General features: G+C 45.4%; 1 protein-coding gene across 1 annotated transcript in view; it reads right to left on the bottom strand.

The window, feature by feature from the left end:
* LOC307078046 (ephrin type-B receptor 1-like) overlaps nt 1–21,007 on the bottom strand; it is a gene marked incomplete at both ends in the record, with an annotated part of 42,721 nt that overhangs the window by 17,541 nt on the left and 4,173 nt on the right. Inside the window, 7 exons of the mRNA XM_079739624.1 lie at nt 1,131–1,206; nt 2,519–2,781; nt 4,927–5,082; nt 9,914–10,094; nt 10,423–10,641; nt 12,865–13,152; nt 13,784–13,848. Coding sequence (XP_079595750.1) covers nt 1,131–1,206; nt 2,519–2,781; nt 4,927–5,082; nt 9,914–10,094; nt 10,423–10,641; nt 12,865–13,152; nt 13,784–13,848 — 1,248 coding nt within the window. The remainder of the gene's footprint in view (nt 1–1,130; nt 1,207–2,518; nt 2,782–4,926; nt 5,083–9,913; nt 10,095–10,422; nt 10,642–12,864; nt 13,153–13,783; nt 13,849–21,007) is intronic.

Here is a 21,007-nt window from a genome sequence, read left to right on the forward strand (position 1 = left end):
CAATAGAGACAAGCGGACACACATTTTCAGGAAAAACATAACGGAATACAACATGGCAGACATTTAATCAGCTCACAGTCATCAAAATCGAAAGAATAACAAATGGAATAGCCAGCAAACAACGAGACGATTTTAAACATCGGTGCAATTCAACATAGCAAAGGAAGTATTTTATAACACTTAGCCTGCTACAGATCAAGGGACGGCCTCTAGAAGCTTCTGTTTAATAGGCCAGCCCATGGCAGCGATGTTGATCATCGCCATGATAAATCTTTAATATCCTTCTTTGATGAAGATAAATGTAAATAAAGAGCCGGCAGGGGTTGAAATCTGACCCTAGGCTGCCTCCAGGTAGACAATAGACATAAGGAATCGAACCCAGGACCTCTGGGCCCCAATGATGACACCAACCCCCCCCCCTCCTGACTAGACCCAACATGTTACCACAGACTTAGAATTGATTTGAGATTTGAGTTTTTTCTAGGACAGAGAAAAATAAAGAAAGCCCGACACTGACATCAATCGAAGTGTTAGATCCACATTTACATTCAGGGCATTCAGCAGACGCTTTTATCCAAGGAGACTTATAGCTGTCGGTACAGTAAGGATGTTCATGGTGTTGATATGGAAGGCTGCTGCTTGCGACTCAGGACGTACACGATGGGTTTTCCATCAGAGAAAAAGTGCCGTTAAAGCTAAACACAAGCACCGCTGGAAATACCGCTTGTGTCTGTCTGCTTAAAATATTGATGGCACAATAACTGCGGGCGCTTTATAGTCTGGAAGAATTACACTGTCAAAGAGCGAGAGAGAATGTGAAAGAGAGAGAGAAGATAAAACGAAGGATGCAAGGAAAATATATATATATTATATATATAAATATATGAAGGGTGGGTGCAGGGAGGATAAGGGGGGGGGGAAGAGAAAGAGCGCGCGAGAGAGAGAGAGAGGGAAAAGAGATGACAAGCTTATCACATGTTTTATAAATCACCCTTGTTTCTTTGCCCTCGTTACCTTTAGCGCTATAGTCCCCTGCACTCCACTAATCCACACACACGCACACACACACACACACACGCACACGCACACACACATCAACACATAAGTGGAGGCCTGAACCAATCACTCACCGGCCTGGTTGGTGGTAATGTTTATGGACAGTTGCTGGGCGGGATAAGGGCTCTTGTTGGAGACGCCGTTGATTGCCTGTTGATCACAGCGGTTAACGGTCAGCCATATAATCGGACTGCCTGCTCCCCCAGGCTGCAGCCTCTTGTGCGCGCTACGCTCGGTGTGATCTCCAAGGCTTCAGGTACCGTTAAACTGAATGAGCGTGCTCTGAAGACAACATGAGCTCTAACCTGTTGTGTTTGTGTCTGTGTAGACGTTCAGTTCCAACGCTTGAGACACTAAACGAGTTCAATCATCGTGTTTGCAGTACCAATCACTATTGGTGTATTGGGTATTCTTGTGTCGTATTTTCAGCGGCACTAGCTTTAAAAGATGACGTGATTCTGATTTGCAAACAGATAAGATACATTTTCCTATTCAGAAAAAAAATAGAATCAGTATTCAGTTAGTGGTACCCTTCTTTTAGATCAAACAAGATGCAGTAAACACTAGCCGGTCTAGCCGGCTGAATTGATTATGATGGATAACATGCCCTACAAAGGGAATACAGTGGGGACCTGAACCACAGCGGAACAGGAGCGCGTCTGTCATGAACCTACAAGCAACAACATACTTTAGCTTGTTTGTTGCTGTTTGTTGGTTTGTATACTTTATGATATTTCTATGATCAATTATTGTATGTACTTGCTCATTTTGTCATCTTTTACTCAGGAGTACAGATATGCACTATTTGTCATCAAGCAGGCTATGTCTTGCAGAGAGAAGAAGAGAGATCCAGGTCATTTAGGTGTCGATGCATCTGGTTAAAGGATGCCTAGAGATTGCTTGTGGACCAAAAGCCAGACCCTTCAGCTGGGTGTGGAACACAATACTCTAATATTCCCTTGCATTTCTTTCAGTCTCTATTATAACAACTATGGTAGGAGCATCCACCCTGCAGGTCAGAATCGCTTATTAAATTATCAAAGATGGAATTGACTGGCAATGGTCCAGCAAGTGACATTATGAATTACTCCCTATCGTGGTAATTGTTCACATTCTTCCTGGCTAAAGCTCATTCTCTTAGCATCCGCTGTTAACATGCAGAACGCGGACTGCACCGCACATGCATCAATAAAACCCTCGAGCTGTACACTGGATAAGTAACATAAAACCAACGTGTGCGTGCGCGTGTGTGTGTGTGTGTGTGTGGTAAATGCAACAAACTCTAAGACTCTAGTGTACATGTGAGAAATACACACTGCACCACAATACACTGCCACAGACACACACACACACACACACACGTAGACACAGATACACACACACATGCGCACCGACACACACACACACACGTTGGTTTTATGTTAATGGCTGGAGGCGGCTCTGTGGCCCTCGGGGGCCTGACCTGCACGTCGAAGGTGTACGCCGTGTGGGCCCTCAGCTTGCTGATCTCCACGCGGTTCCCCCTCAGCCCCCGCCGGCCCGGGGAGAACGCCACGCTGTCCTCACAGGACTGGCACGCCCGCCGCTCGCTGCTGTGGCAGCGGCGGCACAGGACGTTGTAGACCAGGTCGCCGCGGTGACCCGTGTCGCGCGGCGGACTCCACTCCAGGACCACTGAGGTCTCGTTGACGACCGAGACGAGGTTACGGGGGGCGGAGGGGACGCCTGGAGGGAGAGAGAGAGGGAGAGAGACAGGGAGAGAGAGAGAGAGAGAGGGAGAGAGACAGGGAGAGGGAGAGAGAGAGAGAGGGAGAGAGACAGAGAGAGGGAGGGAGGGAGAGAGAGAGAGAGAGAGACAGGGAGAGAGAGAGAGAGAGAGGGAGAGAGACAGAGAGAGGGAGGGAGAGAGAGACAGGGAGAGAGAGACAGGGAGAGAGAGAGACAGAGAGAGAGAGAGAGAGAGAGAGAGACAGGGAGAGAGAGAGACAGAGAGAGAGAGAGAGAGAGAGAGAGAGAGAGGTGGTAGGGAGGGAGGATGGGGTGAAAATGGAGATGGATGGGAGGGAGGGAGGTAGAGGAGAGAGAATTGGGAAAGAAGAACAAAGGAAGATAGAGCGACCGTCATTAGGATGTGAAGTCTGTCTTGTGGAGTAGAGTCAGACCCCACCCTGCCCCCGGCCCCCTCGGGACCAGTTAGACGAGGCTATATCCCTAGACAGCGGGGATACTGGTTGATGTGGGGTGTATTTTAATGAGACGTCCTGAGCTGGGTTATGATGTTCTGTGATAATGCCATCAGTTAAGGACAGCCCAGCGATAGCCGATAAAAAGTCTCGCGCCTGGATTTCAGTGGCCCCCTCCACAGAAAGCCTTCATCCCAAGGAAAAGAATCTGCCTCTTCTTCTTAGGTGTTCATTCATTTGAAGTTTTTTTGTCCGACAACTGAAGAGTGAGCCCAGAGGTCCTGGGAAGTCTCAGGCAAGTCAATTAAAGTCTCATCTCACAGTTCACCTCTGTGTTTCTTCTTCAAACAAAATACATGTATTTATACCTCCCTCATTACAAAATAATCACATATTGTTATCTGTTAAGTGTAAAGTATGGGAGATAAAATACAGGGCATATAATGCAGGCGTTTCAATTTACATTCACATTACTGATATTTCCGCAGATATCTTTTTATCAAAAATGATTTCTTCACTACACTGTACAATATCCTACACACTACACTCAAAAGTGTTGTGTGTTCTACATCCAAGACCACAGTAGAAACCACACAAGCTATCCTTGCAATTCGTTTGGGCCTTGTTCACTCTCTCCCTTACATACAAATCTGCTTTCAGGACACCATTAATGCACGCGTGTCTTCGTAGAAAGTTCCATGATGAATAATGATGAAAGTATGCAGAGCCTTTTCTTTATGTCTTCATTAAAACAATAAAAAGGTTCACGGCATGATGTGTCAATCTGATTCATGATTTTGATTATTTTCCTGTTTCCTATTCAAACGACTTCTCCGACGCAAATTATTAATCATAAAGAGCAGAGTGCAAATCACACAACTGTTGGCTATAGATTTGCATCTGGTTCTTTGCTTTTGGAGGGAACACTGTTATTTTCCCTCTTAAATAAATGCATTTATTTTCTAGGTCATTGTCTCACAGAGGCTCCATTCATGAATCTAAATCAGCGTTGACACCTCTATGAATGAACAAGTGTTTTTTCTTAGCTCCCCCCTTCCTTCCATTATAAGTTGTTGCATGCAGCTCACCTCAACAGTATGACACAACACACAGGCACACACAAACACACAGGCAGGAATATGCATATTTGAACTCCTGGAGGATCCTCGCCGTACAGAGGGACAGTGATCCATGGTGTTAACCTAGATCCGTCCAAAGACTCCTTGTTGGAGCGGCTGCGTAGCAAATAGAAACCACATTGAACCGGCAAATGTTCTAGTTTTGTATTAGCGAGCTCTCTGCCAGCACGGCTCTGAGGTCCGCGCTTGTAATCCCTCCACCTACCAATGGCAAAGCCCCTTAGTCACACACACACACACACACACACACACACACACACACTGAGGAAGTTAAACAGCATCATTTTAAACCATGTCGAATGAGGGTGAGACTATGGGACAGCAAACAGAGAGAGAGAGAGAGAGAGAGAGAGAGAGAGAGAGAGAGAGCGAGCGAGAGAGAGAAAGAAAGAGAGAGAGAGAGAGAGAGAGAGAGACATATCGAGAGACAGGGAGAGACGGCGACACAGAGACATTAATGCGGAGAGACAGGATGACACAGAATGAAGTGACACACGCACACACGCACAAACACACACACACACACACACACACACAAAGCGACTCACTGGTGCAGGTGTCCTCTGGCTTGTCCACGTCGCCACGGTAATAGCCGTTGCGACAGCCGCAGAGTGTGGCGGCCTCGGCGGTGGAGAGGCTGTTGGGGGGGCACTGCTGGCACAGCCCGGCCCCCTGGAAGGACTTGAAGGTGCCCTGAGGACACGCTGTGAAGACAAGACGGGGGGGGTTATTACAATAACAACACCACGGCCAACGCACCAGCCCTTATCGCCACCAAGGGCACGCGGTTTGGAGGACGATGGAAACCCGATGGAGGTGGTGGTGTCGAGGTGGTGGTGGTGGTTGTGGTGGTGGTGGTGGTGGTGGTGGAGGTGGACAGGTGGTGGTGGTGGTGGTGGTGGTGGAGGTGGTGGTGGTGGTGGACAGGTGGTGGTGGTGGTGGTGGTGGTGGAGGTGGTGGTGGTGGTGGTTGTGGTGGTGGAGGTGGACGTGGTGGTGGTGGAGGTGGACGTGGTGGTGGTGGTGGTGGACATGGTGGTGGTGGTGGAGGTGGTGGTGGTGGTGGTGGTGGTGGTGGTGGTGGTGGTGGTGGAGGTGGTGGTGGTGGTGGTGGTGGTGGTGGTGGACAGGTAGTGGTGGTGGTGGTGGTGGTGGTTGTGGTGGTGGAGGTGGACGTGGTGGTGGTGGAGGTGGACGTGGTGGTGGTGGTGGTGGTGGTGGAGGAGGTGGTGGTGGTGGTGGTGGACAGGTGGTGGTGGTGGTGGTTTACTTAATTTAACTTCCATTTATTTAAATTTAACTTCCACCAGCAAAGTCTCCCCTGTGGTGTTTGACTGCCGCGACGGAGAGACTGATGGTTTACGCGCTATTGATATTCAATGCTCAGCTGTACAGTACTTTACTGTAATTATAGATTTCTTTTTGTTTTTTTTCACTATACCCAAAAGCCACCCAGAGATTTTAGTCTGACACAAAGGGAACAATAATGAATCATTTCAAATTAACAAATATCCAAGAAAATGAATACTGTGAAACACAAAAGCATAAACACCCATTGACTATTTTTGACGGCATAGAAGCAAACGGTTTTGCTTTCGGACAGGATAGTGTCAATGTTCACAAAGACTTGGACAATCCTGAAACACTAATTTAGTTTTTTACATTGTAGTTGTATTATTCATTAGTATGATATGGAAAACCTAGAGGAAAGGTGACCTCTCAAAGGAACACAGTATTACTATTAAACATGTCCTGGAAAATAAATCTTCTGTTTCATCTATCTTATCAACCAGAATTATTTCAGATCCTTGGTCATATCAGGCGCTTCACATATACAGTTTCAATAATGCTCTGTACGTCATTGGATTTTAAGATCCAGTAATTCACATTTCAGCGCATCCTGGTAGTTGATTACCCAGGGGCTGCAATTAGGAGTGACGGAGAAGATGTTCACTGTGATTATTGAGGAGTTCTGTGGATGATTATTCATTCATGTAGCTCATCCCGTCCTGTTTAAGCAGCAGAACAGCACTGCATACTTCAACAGTAGAAACTCACCAAACCCTAATATCTTTGCTTTTGGGAGCACATAAATCTAACCAATCAGGGCCTCTCTTCCCTGATTGGTTCAGGTAATCCGCCTGTAATCCTCACTTAAAGTAAAACTAATTTTAAATTAAAAAAAATATTCTTTGATAAATTGACTCTAATGAGGAATCAGTGGAGTTATTAGACGATGATATGGTTATGTGAGATGTATTGGCACCATTGTAACCATAATCAATCTTTATTTTACTCTCTCTTTAAGTCTCTCTCTCTCTCTCTCTCTCTAATCTTTTCCTCTCGCTCCCTCTCTCTCTCTCTCCCTCTTTCTCTTTCTCTCTACTTTCTCTCTACTCAATCTTTATTTCTCTCTACCTTTCTAAGTCTCTCCCTCTCTCTGTATCTCTCTGTGTGTGTGTGTCTCTCTCTCTCTCTCTCTCTCTCTCTCATGATCTTTCCGGTTGCGTCTCCTCACACAGTGCGGTGTGCGGTATAAATGTTGTATGTGAGTGTGTGTGTGTGTGTGTGTGCTCCGTTCTTGAATGGAATGGAGTAATAGATTTGACTTGCCGAGGTCATTTATTCAACAACCACTCGTACACATGATGCATGTCACCATGGCGACAAGTCTCTCACTCTCTCTATTCCTATTGCCATATTTCCATATGTCCCTCTATCTTTGCTTCTAACCTCCTTTTCTTGTCCAGCATTCAAACAATTCAGAACTGCTCATTGCTGTATATGTAGATAGATAGATAGATAGACTGAAAAGAGAGAGGACTATAAAGAAAATGAAAACCAATAAATTATATTAAACATATAATATCACTGCTGGAACGTGTGGCAGCAGTGTTGGGAAGCCATCCACCAATCAGAGAACAGATTATCTTCTCAACCGGGCTTATTGGCCCCGATCAATTGTTAAAAAAAATGTTCTTGGAGGCATGTTTCTAGGGCTGTGTGGGTGTGACAGAGCGAGAGAGAGAGAGAGAGAGAGAGAGAGAGAGAGAGAGAGAGAGAGAGAGAGAGAGAGAGAGAGAGAGAGAGAGAGAGAGAGAGAGATAGAAATAGTGTGTCTGGGTGTATACAGTATGTGTTTGTGCCTAATAAATAGGACCAGCAATATTAATCTCAGAGAGAGTATTGTGGCTTCACAGCACGCTGTAGTTCTCAGGTTTTACTCTGTAGATTTGCGTGTGTGTGTGCATGTGTGTGTGATGGTCTATGTGTTTAAGGGAAATCCATTTACAACAAACAATTATAACCAATATGCATGCATCAAAGTCGACACCCCATGGCTTTAAAACACACCTATTACACACACACACACACACACACACACACACGCAAACAAACACAAACAGCTTTTCAAACAGTAACTCGATTTTCTTGTCAAATAATCAATAAGTGATGTGAGTGAGGAGGTGGCGATATGACGGAGCAGTGATTCTCCACACCTTGTTCTAAATCATTGGCTGAGTGCAGAAACACCATTATCCAGTCACATGTGACAAAGCTATTTATCATGTCTGCTTTTTTCCGTACCTAAATCTCTGTTGGCTCTGTCATTTATAATGGAAGGTGGTTGGGAGCTGTCCATTTATCTTGTGCTCTTGTGCCGTGTCTCCCGTGTTTGCTAATGACTGGGACCTTTTCAGAGTGCAGCATCCAAACCCACCTGAGAAACAGCAGGGGGCCACTATCCGCGGGTTTCTCTGTTCTCTCTCCTGCTCTCCTTCTCTCTCTACGTTTCACTCCCCCTCCCCGAGTGTCTTAGGGAAAAATCTGTAACTGCAAAACTGTGTGCATGAGGCTGTTATTCTCGTTGCCTCCCTATCTCTCTGAAGAGGAACACGGCGGTGCTTCGGCCATGCAGCAGCGCACAACACAACTCCTTGCAGCTCATCCCAGCACGGTGTCTGCATGTCGGTGATGAGTGGATTTTGCTATTCCAGCTCGAAATGATGAATAAGAACTCAGCCTCATGGAGACTCTTGGTTTTTTCTAAGCATCTGTATTGAACACTGTACCTCTCTCTCTCTTTCTCTACTCTATCTAACCTTTTCTTCATCTCTTCCCCTCCCCCCTCTCTCTCTGTGACAGTTTGGTACTCATTTGCGTGAGGTAATCTGGCTCGAACACGCCAAAGAAATTAACATGTGGGGAACCAATCTCCCTTTTTTTACCCTAACATACACATCCCATCACCAATGCATGCACGCACACTCACTCTCACACACACAGGCACACACAAAGACGTATACGTGCACACACGTGCACAGGATGACTCTGGGGACAGAGTAGGATGGAGGGAAGAAGGAAAGGAAGCAAGGATAGATGTTACAGAGAGGGAAGAGGAGCGTAGAAATATGAGCGCCTTCATATGGCTCAGCCTTTCAGCTGAACAGAACAGGAAGTCACAGACAACCTACAGCCTCTTTACACAATCACTGCTGTTCTTTTCATACAAAGCGAGAAGCCCTATTGGCACACACACACACACACACACACACACACACACACACACACACAGACAGACAAGCACACACACACACACACAGAAACACACACGTACACGCACATGCACACAAATGCAACCATACACACAAGCACAGAGACACAAACACACACACACACAACACAATTACACACACACACACATATATATTCACACAGCGTCAAACACTGTGAAAACCTTCAAATTGCACCACTCCCCTCCCCCAGTGAGAGGTTGTGGAAGTACCAGAGACGTCGGAGAACCCAGCGCCGTCTGTCTGGGTTCATAACACCATCCGGAGGCTCACATAACTCTACTTCAACTTTTCAAATTGAACCAGCGAAAATTAGCTTCGCTTTGATGTGAACATGGCTTCAGGTTATTTTAGTCTGGTTGGATTTATGAACGGCCAGAACACAGACAGAGAGGGCAGTAAAACCCACAGTTGAAATCTAGGGTGGACCATTGGGACTTTGGGATTTCAGGGTTCTCGTGAACATATTTAAATGTATTATTGTTTTCTTGCAAATGTATTTGATGCAGGGATATTGTTTGTGTATGTATGACATATTACAGGTATTTGAATATGACGGTATTCAAATACCTGTAATTTTTGGGGTAAACATGGGCATTCAACGTGTAGGATGGGTTAAATAAGGCCATTCTTGTTTGATTTAAACCTTTACGTAAAAATGACAAATGAAAAAAACTGACTGACTTATGATAAGACCTGGCTGGCACATCATAAGAAAATAAAATAAATAGCAAACTCACAAACAGCTGTACACCTGGCACAGACACACACACACACATACACACAAGGACATACAAATACACACACACACACACACACACACAAAGACGCACACACACACACACACACACAAACAAAGACGCACAAATACACACACACAAACACCCAAGCACACACACACACACACACACACACACACCCACACACAAACACACACACCCACACCCCCCGGCTCCCCCACCTTGGCAGACGTTGGCCTTGTCTGGCTCGTAGCCGGCCTTGCAGCTGCAGCTCCCGATGGGCACCATCCACTCGCCGTCCCCGTTGCAGTACAGCTTGATGGGCACGTCCAGCTCCTCCGCGCTGGCAATGCAGCTGCCCCGGGCGATGACCAGCGAGGTCGACTCCGCCCCCGTCAGCGTCTGCGCGGGTCGAGGGGGGGGCGATGATCAATAAATAGTCAACGACGATGTGATGTGTTTGCATTGATGCTCTGTATGCATACAGGGTTTCATTGCAAACACAATAACCGTACGTTTAACTTGCAAATCGTTTTTTTTTTCTCATTCAGATTGTATTTAACTGTATGCCAGTCACCCTAGTCTATAACTTGTGAACAACAGAACGATTCACACTACTTGACAGAACATAGAACGTAGTTAATCCCTCTTCAAAAGAGTGGGGGGGTTAACGTTACGCGTGGTTCCGTCCACACGCTTCTTTTCATAGACACGAGGTCTCCCCAAGTACCTCAGGGAAGAACGCAAAGTTCTGCACCACGCTGGGACACTTCTTGTAGAAGACGCGGACGGCCAGGAGGGACATGCAGGCGCCCAGGTCCTGGAAGGCCAGGTGGAACCCCCGGCCCCGCGACAGGGGACCGAAGCTCCGCACCTCGGTGTTCACCTTCATCAGCCGGCCCCCGAAGTCCACCTGGGAGAAGCTCTCGTCGGCGGCGATGGTGTCCACCTGGGGAGGAGAGGGGACAGTGTTGGGTTGGGCAGGGCGGGGAGGAGAATTGAAGAGGGGGAGCAGCCTATCTGCTCGATCATAGTTCACGACACTTCCTTCTTTTTGTGTTGATGCTTGGTCTCCCCACTGCCATCACCACACTGAACAGTCACAAATATCTATAACATATCTCACTTCATTTAGTCATCTCTTTGCACTGCTCGCATTATTCTGCATTCATGTATTGTCGTTGTTTAGGACTGTCTCTGTCTTGTATGTATTTATTTCATGTAAATTGAACCTGCCTTGTCAAAAACGAATTTCGGTCACTTGGGACAGACAATAACGTTTTTCTTATCGTATCTCTTTTGCCTTCTCCAGTTCATTTATTTTCTTACCATCTTGTTCTTGATTGGTTGTTTCAAATCCATACCGACCCCCAACTTATATTTTTAATAGGGCTGTCAAGCGATTAAAAATAATAATCTAATTAATTACAGGCTCTGTGATTAATTAATCTAAATTAATCGCATACTTTCATTTTTCCGAGAAAGTATTTAAAAATAATTGAATTCAAGTAAATTATGGCAGATGAGTGATTCAATGAATAATAGACGTAATAGACTTTAAAGTTCAATGCCTCTTTTATTCAAAACATGTTTTTCATTAACATACGGTGCATTTTAAGATCAAATAAATAACATTTCCATCTCACTCAAGATTCAATGCATCTCAGTCGAGTGTGGCTTGACGAGGCTGGCTGCTAGCGCCAGCTTCCGGGGCGGTGGCAGCTCGTAGCTGCGAGCTTGCTACCAAACGTTTTGCGTTGCGGTGATATTTAAGGGTTGATGAACTCCGGTGATTGGAAAAATCCTTACTCCAGAGATTGCAGATAACGGTGTTCCTATCTACAGTTCCGTCTGGGAGTTTAAACTTGAACTTTTCGTGCACGGGGCCGAGCAGCGTCTTCTCGTCTACCTCCATTTTGCTTCAACGCAAATGACGCACCGGGTCAAAGGGCACTATAGAAGCGCGATTAATCTGCGTTCATTTTTTTAACGCGTTATTTTTTGTGTGATTAATTAATCGAAATTAACGCGTTAATTTCTATTAATTAACATTTGACAGCCCTAATTTTTACTTTATAATGGTTGGTTGATAAGCTCTTCCCCACTGTGTGATCCCCATCTGGATGCATTATGTTCCCACTGCCTCCATGGTTCCTGATGCTTATCTACTCCCTGGCCTTATGATTGGTGGAGGCAGTAAGTGGTCCAGAGCCTCCGAGAGGATGGTGGTTCCAGGACATCAGCTAAAAGAGTTTCCTTCTGAGAAACACAAGTGGGCAGACTATAAAACATTGGGCTGTGTGAGGCAATCCCGATAGACACATCCGTCCCACCCCCGACTACCTTCATCATAAACTCACTCAACGTAACGCTTCTGAATTGCGCCGGCTATTCTTGGAAACCAGGCGGGTAACGGCGCCGTTTATTGCAATCGCTGACTCTGACGGGCTTAAATCTGAGCCGAGGTTTGTCACTTGCCACACAACCTGCACCACTTGTATTGTGTGTTGTGCCTGTGGTTGGTATTTCTTTGTTTCCAGTCACTTTAAATGGACCATTGTGTATGTGACAACCATTTGCCTAACCTTTCTAGGTACTGTATTGTTTCCCTGTTGGCTAAACTCTCCATTTGTCTGGTTCTTAATACCTCTGGCATTCCACTGACGTTAACTACAGGGTCAGCACTCTGTGTCTGTCTGTCCATAACCTGCATTTGTCTATCAGACATTCTGCAATTTGTTTTGACATTTGGCTGTTTTTACAGATCTGTCACACAACTGTTAAGAATTATACTTTTTACACTTGTGTATTGGACTTATAATCAGCCTCCTAGTTTAAGTAATATTGATGAAGTGATTTGAAGTGAGGATAACTTGTAACGCTCACTCAAGTCCAATGCTACAGAAACACTGTTCACCTATGACGTCCATTATTTGAAAAGATTTAAGTTTTCAACTCAGTTAATTAATAGTTGACTAAATGGTCTAATAATTATTTAGTAATGGTGTTCATGTTAACGGGTGGTGTTCATGTTAACCCTAAGGTAATCGTGTTCATGTTGACTAACCGGTTGATTTATTTATTGTCGTGTTGCCAAGTGGGGTGAGCAAAGATTGCGGATTATCCTTTGGAAAAATAAACTCGAGTTCCTGGAGGTCCTGACGGGTGGTACCTTCAGGAAGGGCGCTGTGGTCCAGTACTCGATGCCGCGGCCCTCCGACAGCGAGTGGTCCGACTCCAGGTAGTACAGGTTGAAGGTCTCCTTGCAGGAGCCCAGCACGCTGGGGATGGAGGCACAGTCGCGCACGGTGAAGCGGATCTCCACGTAGACGCGCTGGGCGGCCCGCCGGTCCACGTAGGTGGTGAGCAGCCAGTTGTTCTGGCTGGGCTCGAACACATTGCACACCTGGTACGTGCGGATGGTGTTGAGGTTCTCGTCGTAGCCGCTCACCTCCTCCCACTGTGGTCGGAGTGGTGGTGGTGGTGGTGGACAGGTGGTGGTGGTGGTGGTGGAGGAGGAGGTTGGCGGAAGAAAGAGGAGAAAAGAGGGAAGAGGAGAGGTCTAGGGTGATGAATGAGTTAATATGGGCATGACTAAGCTCCCCCCCTTCCATATCTGCCCCTCTCTCTGTCCCTCCATGGCTCCTAATTACTCTCTGCATCTGTGCTGCAGCAGTGGATAAACATATTTATCCCAATTAAAGGCTGACACTCACCTCCCCCAAGCCCCCCCCCCCCACACACACACACACACACACTAGACCTAAAATAGACCTATAAACAGGAGATTCTACCTATTCTATCCTCACATTCCCTTGCTGCAGTTGAAACGTGTTCTTCAGTCGTCTATTTCTTTCTATTCTCCACAGTTCATTGGTGTCACTGTGGCGATGTAATTAAGAGTTTGACAGTTAATTGAGCCTATAAGGTGTAGTCAAACCTCTGCCTGAGGGGAGGCTTGTACGTGCACACACACCCACACACACCCAAACCCCCCCCCCCCCCCCCCCCCCCACACACACACACACACACACACACACACACACACACACACACACACACACACACACACACCTGTACATTGTTCTTACCCCGTTGGCAGGAAACGATATCCAGCCAAGCTCAGCTGTTGCTGTCCTTGTATCCATCACTGTCTCTGTCAGAGAGAGGGAGACGGAGAGAAACAAAAACTATTGGAACCATCAGGAGAGAGAGAGAGAGAGAGATGCCAAAGAGTTATGGAAACATACGCTGTCTGCTACAACGTTGGCCTGACACGCTTGATTTAATGCTAATTACTGCGTTCCTTTCCCTTTTCATGTTCAACATTTTTGACGGTTGATTGCCAATCAAACAGGGTTTCTGGTTTTAGTAAACAACTTTAAACAAAGCTAACGACGAACACAAGTCGTAAACTGTAGCCCCTTTCACAAACATGACACTGATTAAGATGTAACAACTGGCTGAGATGCTGACAGTGTACGTTATGGTGTTAAGTAGGCACATCTGAGATGGCAGGGAAGGGGCCTAAGCTAACAGCTGGCAGAATAAAAGCTGACAACAGTGCTACCAGTTTTTTTAAAGGTGCTACTATTGAAGGCATAGAATTGAGGTAAACAAGCTGAAAGGTTTGCCCCTGACATGAATAAATGCTGGTCTATCAGATCGTTTCCTTAATAGCTAATATAAACATAGAAACTGATAGTAGATGAGGTTTCATAACCACCCCCCCCCACACACACACACACACACACACACACACACACACACACACACACACACACACACTCACACACTCACATGTGCTTTGGGATGAGTGGAGGTTACAGAAATCAATATGAAGTCATTAAATGGGGGCAAAATTGGATTCCTATTTAAAAACAATGTTGCTTCTCAGATGGCCGGTCATATTTAACAATGCCTTCTAACAAACGGTGTTGATACCACTCCGAGGACAAAACAAACGTGGGCGTAGGAAAGCTAAGTGTCACTCCTGAACCACTTTGGCTGTGACTGTGAAGGCTGAGATACAAATGAGGCTGAGCCAGTGACAGCCCCGACCCTGACGCAGCAAGCTCCTTTATAGGACAACACGGGAAGATGAGAACATCACACCAGCAGCCGGCCGCGGGCGAACAACCCCCTTGATACTCAACGCTCTCATCCTGCTGCACGCTCTCATTCCATCGGTCCGTCTCTCATTATCTCTCCTCCTCCTCCTCCTCCTCCTCCTCTTCACACACCCCTCCCCCCTCACGCACGTCACATACTTTAGTGGCGTTCCTCGTTCTCCTTCTTTCCGCCCCCTTCACCTCGGGTTCTTGTTTCAGGTGACAGAAGGGCCCTCATTACGGCCAAACCTCAGACACCACCCGGGTCCCTTGGGTGACGATGAATCACAGGCTATTCCTGGAGGATGTCCGATTAAATTTTTCATGTGTGTGACAAAATTTGCAATCAACATTGCATGATCTGTCGATTAAAAAGACATTTGTTGTGCGATTCAGGCGGTTCAGGAGACAACCCTGAGACCAGATTCCAAAACCAGAATCACAATTAAAAAAATAAAATAAAAAAACAACAAAACCATAAAATGACGGAACATTGCATCGCTCGAGGAACATGACGAACAACAAGTCAAACCTGAGTGTCACTGCGACAAAAAAATACACATCGAAGGCATAACATATCCAAAATGTAATTATCAGATATGTGGGCATCAGGACTGAGCTGTGAAATCAATGAGAATAATAAAGAAAATACTAATTTGATGCCTCATATCTCCACCAATTACTCCAGTCAGGAGTGGTGCATTCAGTACAGAGGAGTACACCATCTTATCAGCACAGACCTACTTGTCCTCATTAGCATGCAGCGACTGGAGAAGGTGGGGTCACGATGTCAACAGGGCCTATCGTCTCCCCTCCGCGCCCCCCCCCCCCCCCCCCGCGCCCCCTCCCTACGTGAGATAACGTGTGTTCACCAATCAGCCTGATTATCTTTGCCATATGGGAGAGTGCAGGGTTGTGGTGCTCTCTCCCCTCAACCTGCACGCACTGCTGACAATCATTACTAGCAGCTGAACGGAACCAATTCGCCGTTAAGGAGCAGGAAACAGCAGGTACATCTATTCCATATTGGAGCAGTCAAATGTGAAGTAGGGGCCCCTTGTTTGCCCCATGGGACCCATAAAGCTATTTCTATCCCAGATACTGATTTAGGACCTGTCTTATGGCTACATGCAGTTGTGTGTGTGTGTGTGTGTGTGTGTTAGAGAATCAGCCTGTGCATGAGAATTCTGTGCATGTAGTTGACTGATAAGCAAGGTAGGTTCATAGTTTTAATTGGCTGAGCGTTTTCCCTACAGATTGGTCTACCCTTCACAGAAGGCAATTTAGTTTGGATCTGTTAAGTGTGTGAGTGTGTGTGTGTGTGTGCGTGGGTGTGTGTGTGTGTGTGTGTGTCTGTGTGTGTGGTTATCATTGTTAAGTGCCTGTGCTATGGCGGCTGGTCAATACATCTGTGTAAAGCTTTGTGAAAGAAAGAAAGAAAGAATTAGGTGTCACACTGCAGGTGGTTAAGAGGGTATTGGCATGGAAACCCAAGTCGGGTTCCACATTGGTACACACACACTCACAAACCCACACACACACACACATTCTCTCTTCAACACCATACCTCCTGCAGAGACAGTTGTCGACCAATCAGTTATTGCAGCAGCACTGCATAGCATCACAAAATGCAAAACACAGTCGGCAGCACAATTCACACAGCAGCAAAGACACACATATCAGATCATACATATGTGCAAACGTTCACCCCACACACGCACACACACACACACACACACACACACACACACACACACACACACACACACAGTGCAGTCTGCTAGGAGGTCCCACAGAGCATGTATGGAGTTCAGCACAAACTGTCTAACATGGGGAATTTGAGTCCCACTACAGCAACATATGCTAAAAATGGAGCACTTATGGCGCAGTAAAGTGAGAAACTGCAAGTGCACGATAAATGTTGGCCGACCTCAATTACCCTTCAGAACGGGTATTTGAATCCAATTTAAGCAGTTTTAGAAGTCAAGGAAATCGGTGATAATCGTGAAAGTGTGCATAACTCCGAGTGATTATGTGTCAGTTTGAGTTAGCCATGCTCTAGTTTCTGACGATCAGCTTATTCCAACATGTAATCGATTGAGAAACCTAACTTTGTGACTTTTGACTTTTACTTAAAAGTTGAGGATTTATCCAGAGTAAACTCACAACAGGCTGATGCTAGCTTAGGAGAACGTATTCAGCAATTCAGACACCCCTATGTTAAAACAATAAAGGGCTGAAGAGAGGGCTGACCATGGTGCCTGGAAACCAACCCACTCAGCACTCTGCACACACACTTTGTATCAGCACAAAAAGGCAGACTCAACCATGCAACTAGAATCACACCAGGAGTTGCGGATGGCCCCATGACCAGCCCGTTTCAGGGATACACTATAGATATAGATGTGAGTGAGTTAAGGTGGACAGAAACCACTGTAAGGTTATGAAGGTTATTGAATGTCCTTCTGTTTAGCACGAAAAAGTCTGAGGAACGCTCCCATACAAATTGCACGGTTTTACATTCTGTGTAGCGCGAGAAAAGTCGGACCATCGTGCACCGGGACATGATTCAATCGGTTAATATAGTGAGCATGAACACGAAGTCGCTTGAAACTGGGTTGATCTGTCTGCATCCCGAGCTTAACCCATACATGCTCATTAATACAATTTACTAAATATGGAATACTATTTGTAATATTTCACTTCTAATTATGGCCAAAAGTAGTACCTAGCTTCAAAAAACCATGGGTTGTTATTAACAGTGGCAACAAGAGAGACTGAACATATTTTGCAGAAGAGGTTCTAATGAAAGACCTCCTCCATCTGAACGTCGGAACAAGCGGGGGGCGGTGTGTTCCCTCCTGCTTGTTGACGTGTTGTGGGGTGTGGTGGGCCCCGACAGAGCACCAGCAAGCTGTCACACATCAGCACTTAACTGTGTCAGTCTTTATTTAATACACACGCGCACACGCACACACACACGCACACACGCACAAGCAGAAAAGCAATTTATTTTTCAAACAGAGAACCATTACACTATTTCAGGATATTGTCTCACAAGAAACCTGACACATTGCGTGGATTTTTGGAAGAAGAATGGTCTTGCAATGGGAAGCGTATGTCACTATTAATATAATGCAACATATGGTGTCTCCAGACCTGAGGGGCTTGAAGTTCCTGAAATGAAATAAAAAATGACAACGTATTCCCTCTTGGAGTGCGGGTCTGACAATATTAGAAAACAAAACAAACACTGGCTCCTCTATCTTTAGAACTAAGGAGTGAGAAAGTCTTGTTTTCTGGACGGAGTCGAACAATGAATTGGCATCTCCTTTCTCTAAAGACATGCACACGCAAACACACACACACACACGGGCACAGCCCAAAACGCACACACAAAACCCTCAGAGACAAACTCTTTGTTTTCACACCTCAACAAAGCCCCTGGCTGACTCTGCTGCTCACATGCACCCTCCTGCCTCTCACACCCGCCGTCCGTTGTGAGACAGCCGACAACAGACGTGGTTTAACCAGGGGAAGAATAATTGCCCAAGCTACACGTTGATTGTGGTAGAAAGGTGGATGGATATGGTTTTTAACATAAACTCAGCAATGTCTGGAGAGATAAATGAAAGGGCACATTTTTGATAAAATTATTAAAATTGTCTGTGGACATTATATTGCGCACAAACAAAGTAGTCGTTGCTTATTGCAAGACTAAATGCACAGAGAGGTGCACGATTAAAGCATAGGTATGGTTAAGAACAACATTTCAGCTGGCCCTGAATTTCTGCTCTGTTCCCAGGACGAGCCTCTCTTCGCCATGCCGCCATTAAGTAGCCTCCTTCCACTAGTGCTGCTGGGAAGCAAACGTCAGCAGGATGTTCCTGCAGTATCTTCTTACGGAAAAGGAGGTATATCTGTTTGCTTGTGTTGTGTGTTTTTCCAAAAGAGTGTTTGCTATGAGGCATTTAATGTGGGACTGCTACGATGAGAGACACAGGCTGGGAAACTGGCCTGATGAGACACAGGGATTAGCTTATTTAAGGAAAAGGTGAAGGGGCACTAGTCTACTTCAACATATGACTGGATGTTACAATAATATGTTACCCAAATCGGACTTATGCTTTAATGGGATCGTGTGTAAGTGACAAAGAGAACATTTTGTTGGAGGAGCATGTAGGATGCACACCTTAAATGCGCGCTGTAATGAATCAATGATAACTGAATTACGCAACAAAATAAATAGTTCAAGTTCACACTGAATAATTTTCACTTATTGCTGAAGTATTCAAAGCTCCTTTAAAGAGATGTAGGTCAAATAGTCTAGCTAGTACCAGACATCTTTTGGCCTAGATTTTACTGGAGTCACTGCAGCAAAAACAAGTCGCACAGAACTGAAACAGCAAGCATGCTATGAAACTGCCATCAGCTGCTATGATTCACTGAAACTGACACTGAAAACTATCAGCGTGAATCTGTTTAGGTTATCTTTCTGAAGAAATATCCTCTACCACAGGGGTGAACCTCTGGCTAAGACAATGTTCATCCGATGGACACATACACGCCATGATACAGCTCGCTTTAAATGGGTCGCCTACTCAAAGTGTTATGTCCCTTGTACAAAACTGAAAAGCCAGAGTCATGTACATGGTGGTCGAAACAGATGCTAGCGTTGCATGTGTCTTGGCAGGTCTTTGTCTCGATCTAATCTGGAAAACAGCAGCCAATTATGGAAGCCAAAACCGGACCAATGTGTTCTATTATTCAGAGTCTGTCATCCTCTCGTGATCCCTGCTAGGATTTAAGCCTTACATTCACATCCGTATAGCGGCCCCAGTGCCACAAACAATTTGATCTGTTGGTGTTATCAGTTACTTTGCATTTAAGAAAAGGTAATCAATAAAGAGTTCAAGGAAAGGCCATGTGTATGGCCCTACCACATTTTAAAGTGCCTTTGGTGATTGTTGCGTAGATCCAAGATACAACCAGTGAGGTGTACCAAGCAGGGATGGAGCGTCTGCGCTTTGGGTTGGGAGAAGACTACAATTTACCTTTGGAATGGATCTTTTGGCAGAAGCAAAGCGGACATCAACTCTGGGTTTGCCGCGCAAAATCACGTTGTCCTCCTAATATGTCCCAAAGAAGATAAAATGTCATCCCTGTGTCACTCCAAAATCAACGTTATTATTGAAAGAACATCATCAGTTACATAACTGATGTCATGATGATGGCCGGTCAGATGACGAACGTTACACAAGGCAGAAACAATGATTCAAACCACATGCAGGCTGTGCGGAGACAGCAGGGTCTATATGAATCACCATGGCAATAATAGAAAACATTGCATTAACTAACTAACTCAACATCATATACATTCAATGACTGAAGATAACGAAAATAAAACGCAATTATTGCTGTATATTATATTATTATTATTTAAATATTATAAAAAATGGTATGCCACAACTATCTTAAATTGTTGCTTTTTCCGCTGAGGATATAACAATTGTCATCTATGTTTCGGCAAACAGAACCTTGACGTACGGCTGTTTCTTCGAACAGTTGACAGAGGGAAAATTCATTCACATGGGTCGTTTTGGACGACCTATACAAACAATGTATTCTGTAGTTTAGGTTGGAGGTCACGTTGCGTTTCCACTATGTGAGTATGCATAATGTTTGTTGCGTTGGGTGGGTGTCAAATGTTCTCAATTGTCAGAATCAAGGTTAACATTCGTGATTTCATACCGTTTGTTTTTCCTGAAAGAGCAATGATATAAGCTAAGCACGTGAACACAGAGCTCAAGACTTCAACCAAAATGGTTGCGTTCATGATTGTTTGTTCTGTGCATGACATCTTTTTCTAGGTTGCATCGGTGCCAGTAAAAATAAGACAATTACGTATTCAACTTGTCTGACACCTTTCTTCTGGCTTCTTTATCTCAGTATTTTCCTCAGTGACTTTTCTGCCCACTTTCCCCTCGATCACATACATCCCCCCAAACTGAACCGAGCTGTCTCTGACACTTTGATGGCAGAGCACTCATCATCATCGGTGCCCTGTCGGTTTTTGTTTCTGTGAGTGTGTGTGTCTGCATGCACTTGTCTGTGTGTGTGTCTGTGTGTGTGTCTGTGTGTGTGTCTGTGTGCATGTTTGTCCGTTGAGGCGGAGCAATGTGGCTGACTAGACACTGTCTCAGT

The sequence above is a fragment of the Pollachius pollachius genome (genome assembly GCF_949987615.1).
Source record: "Pollachius pollachius genome assembly, chromosome: 7".
NCBI classification, from domain to species: domain Eukaryota; kingdom Metazoa; phylum Chordata; class Actinopteri; order Gadiformes; family Gadidae; genus Pollachius; species Pollachius pollachius.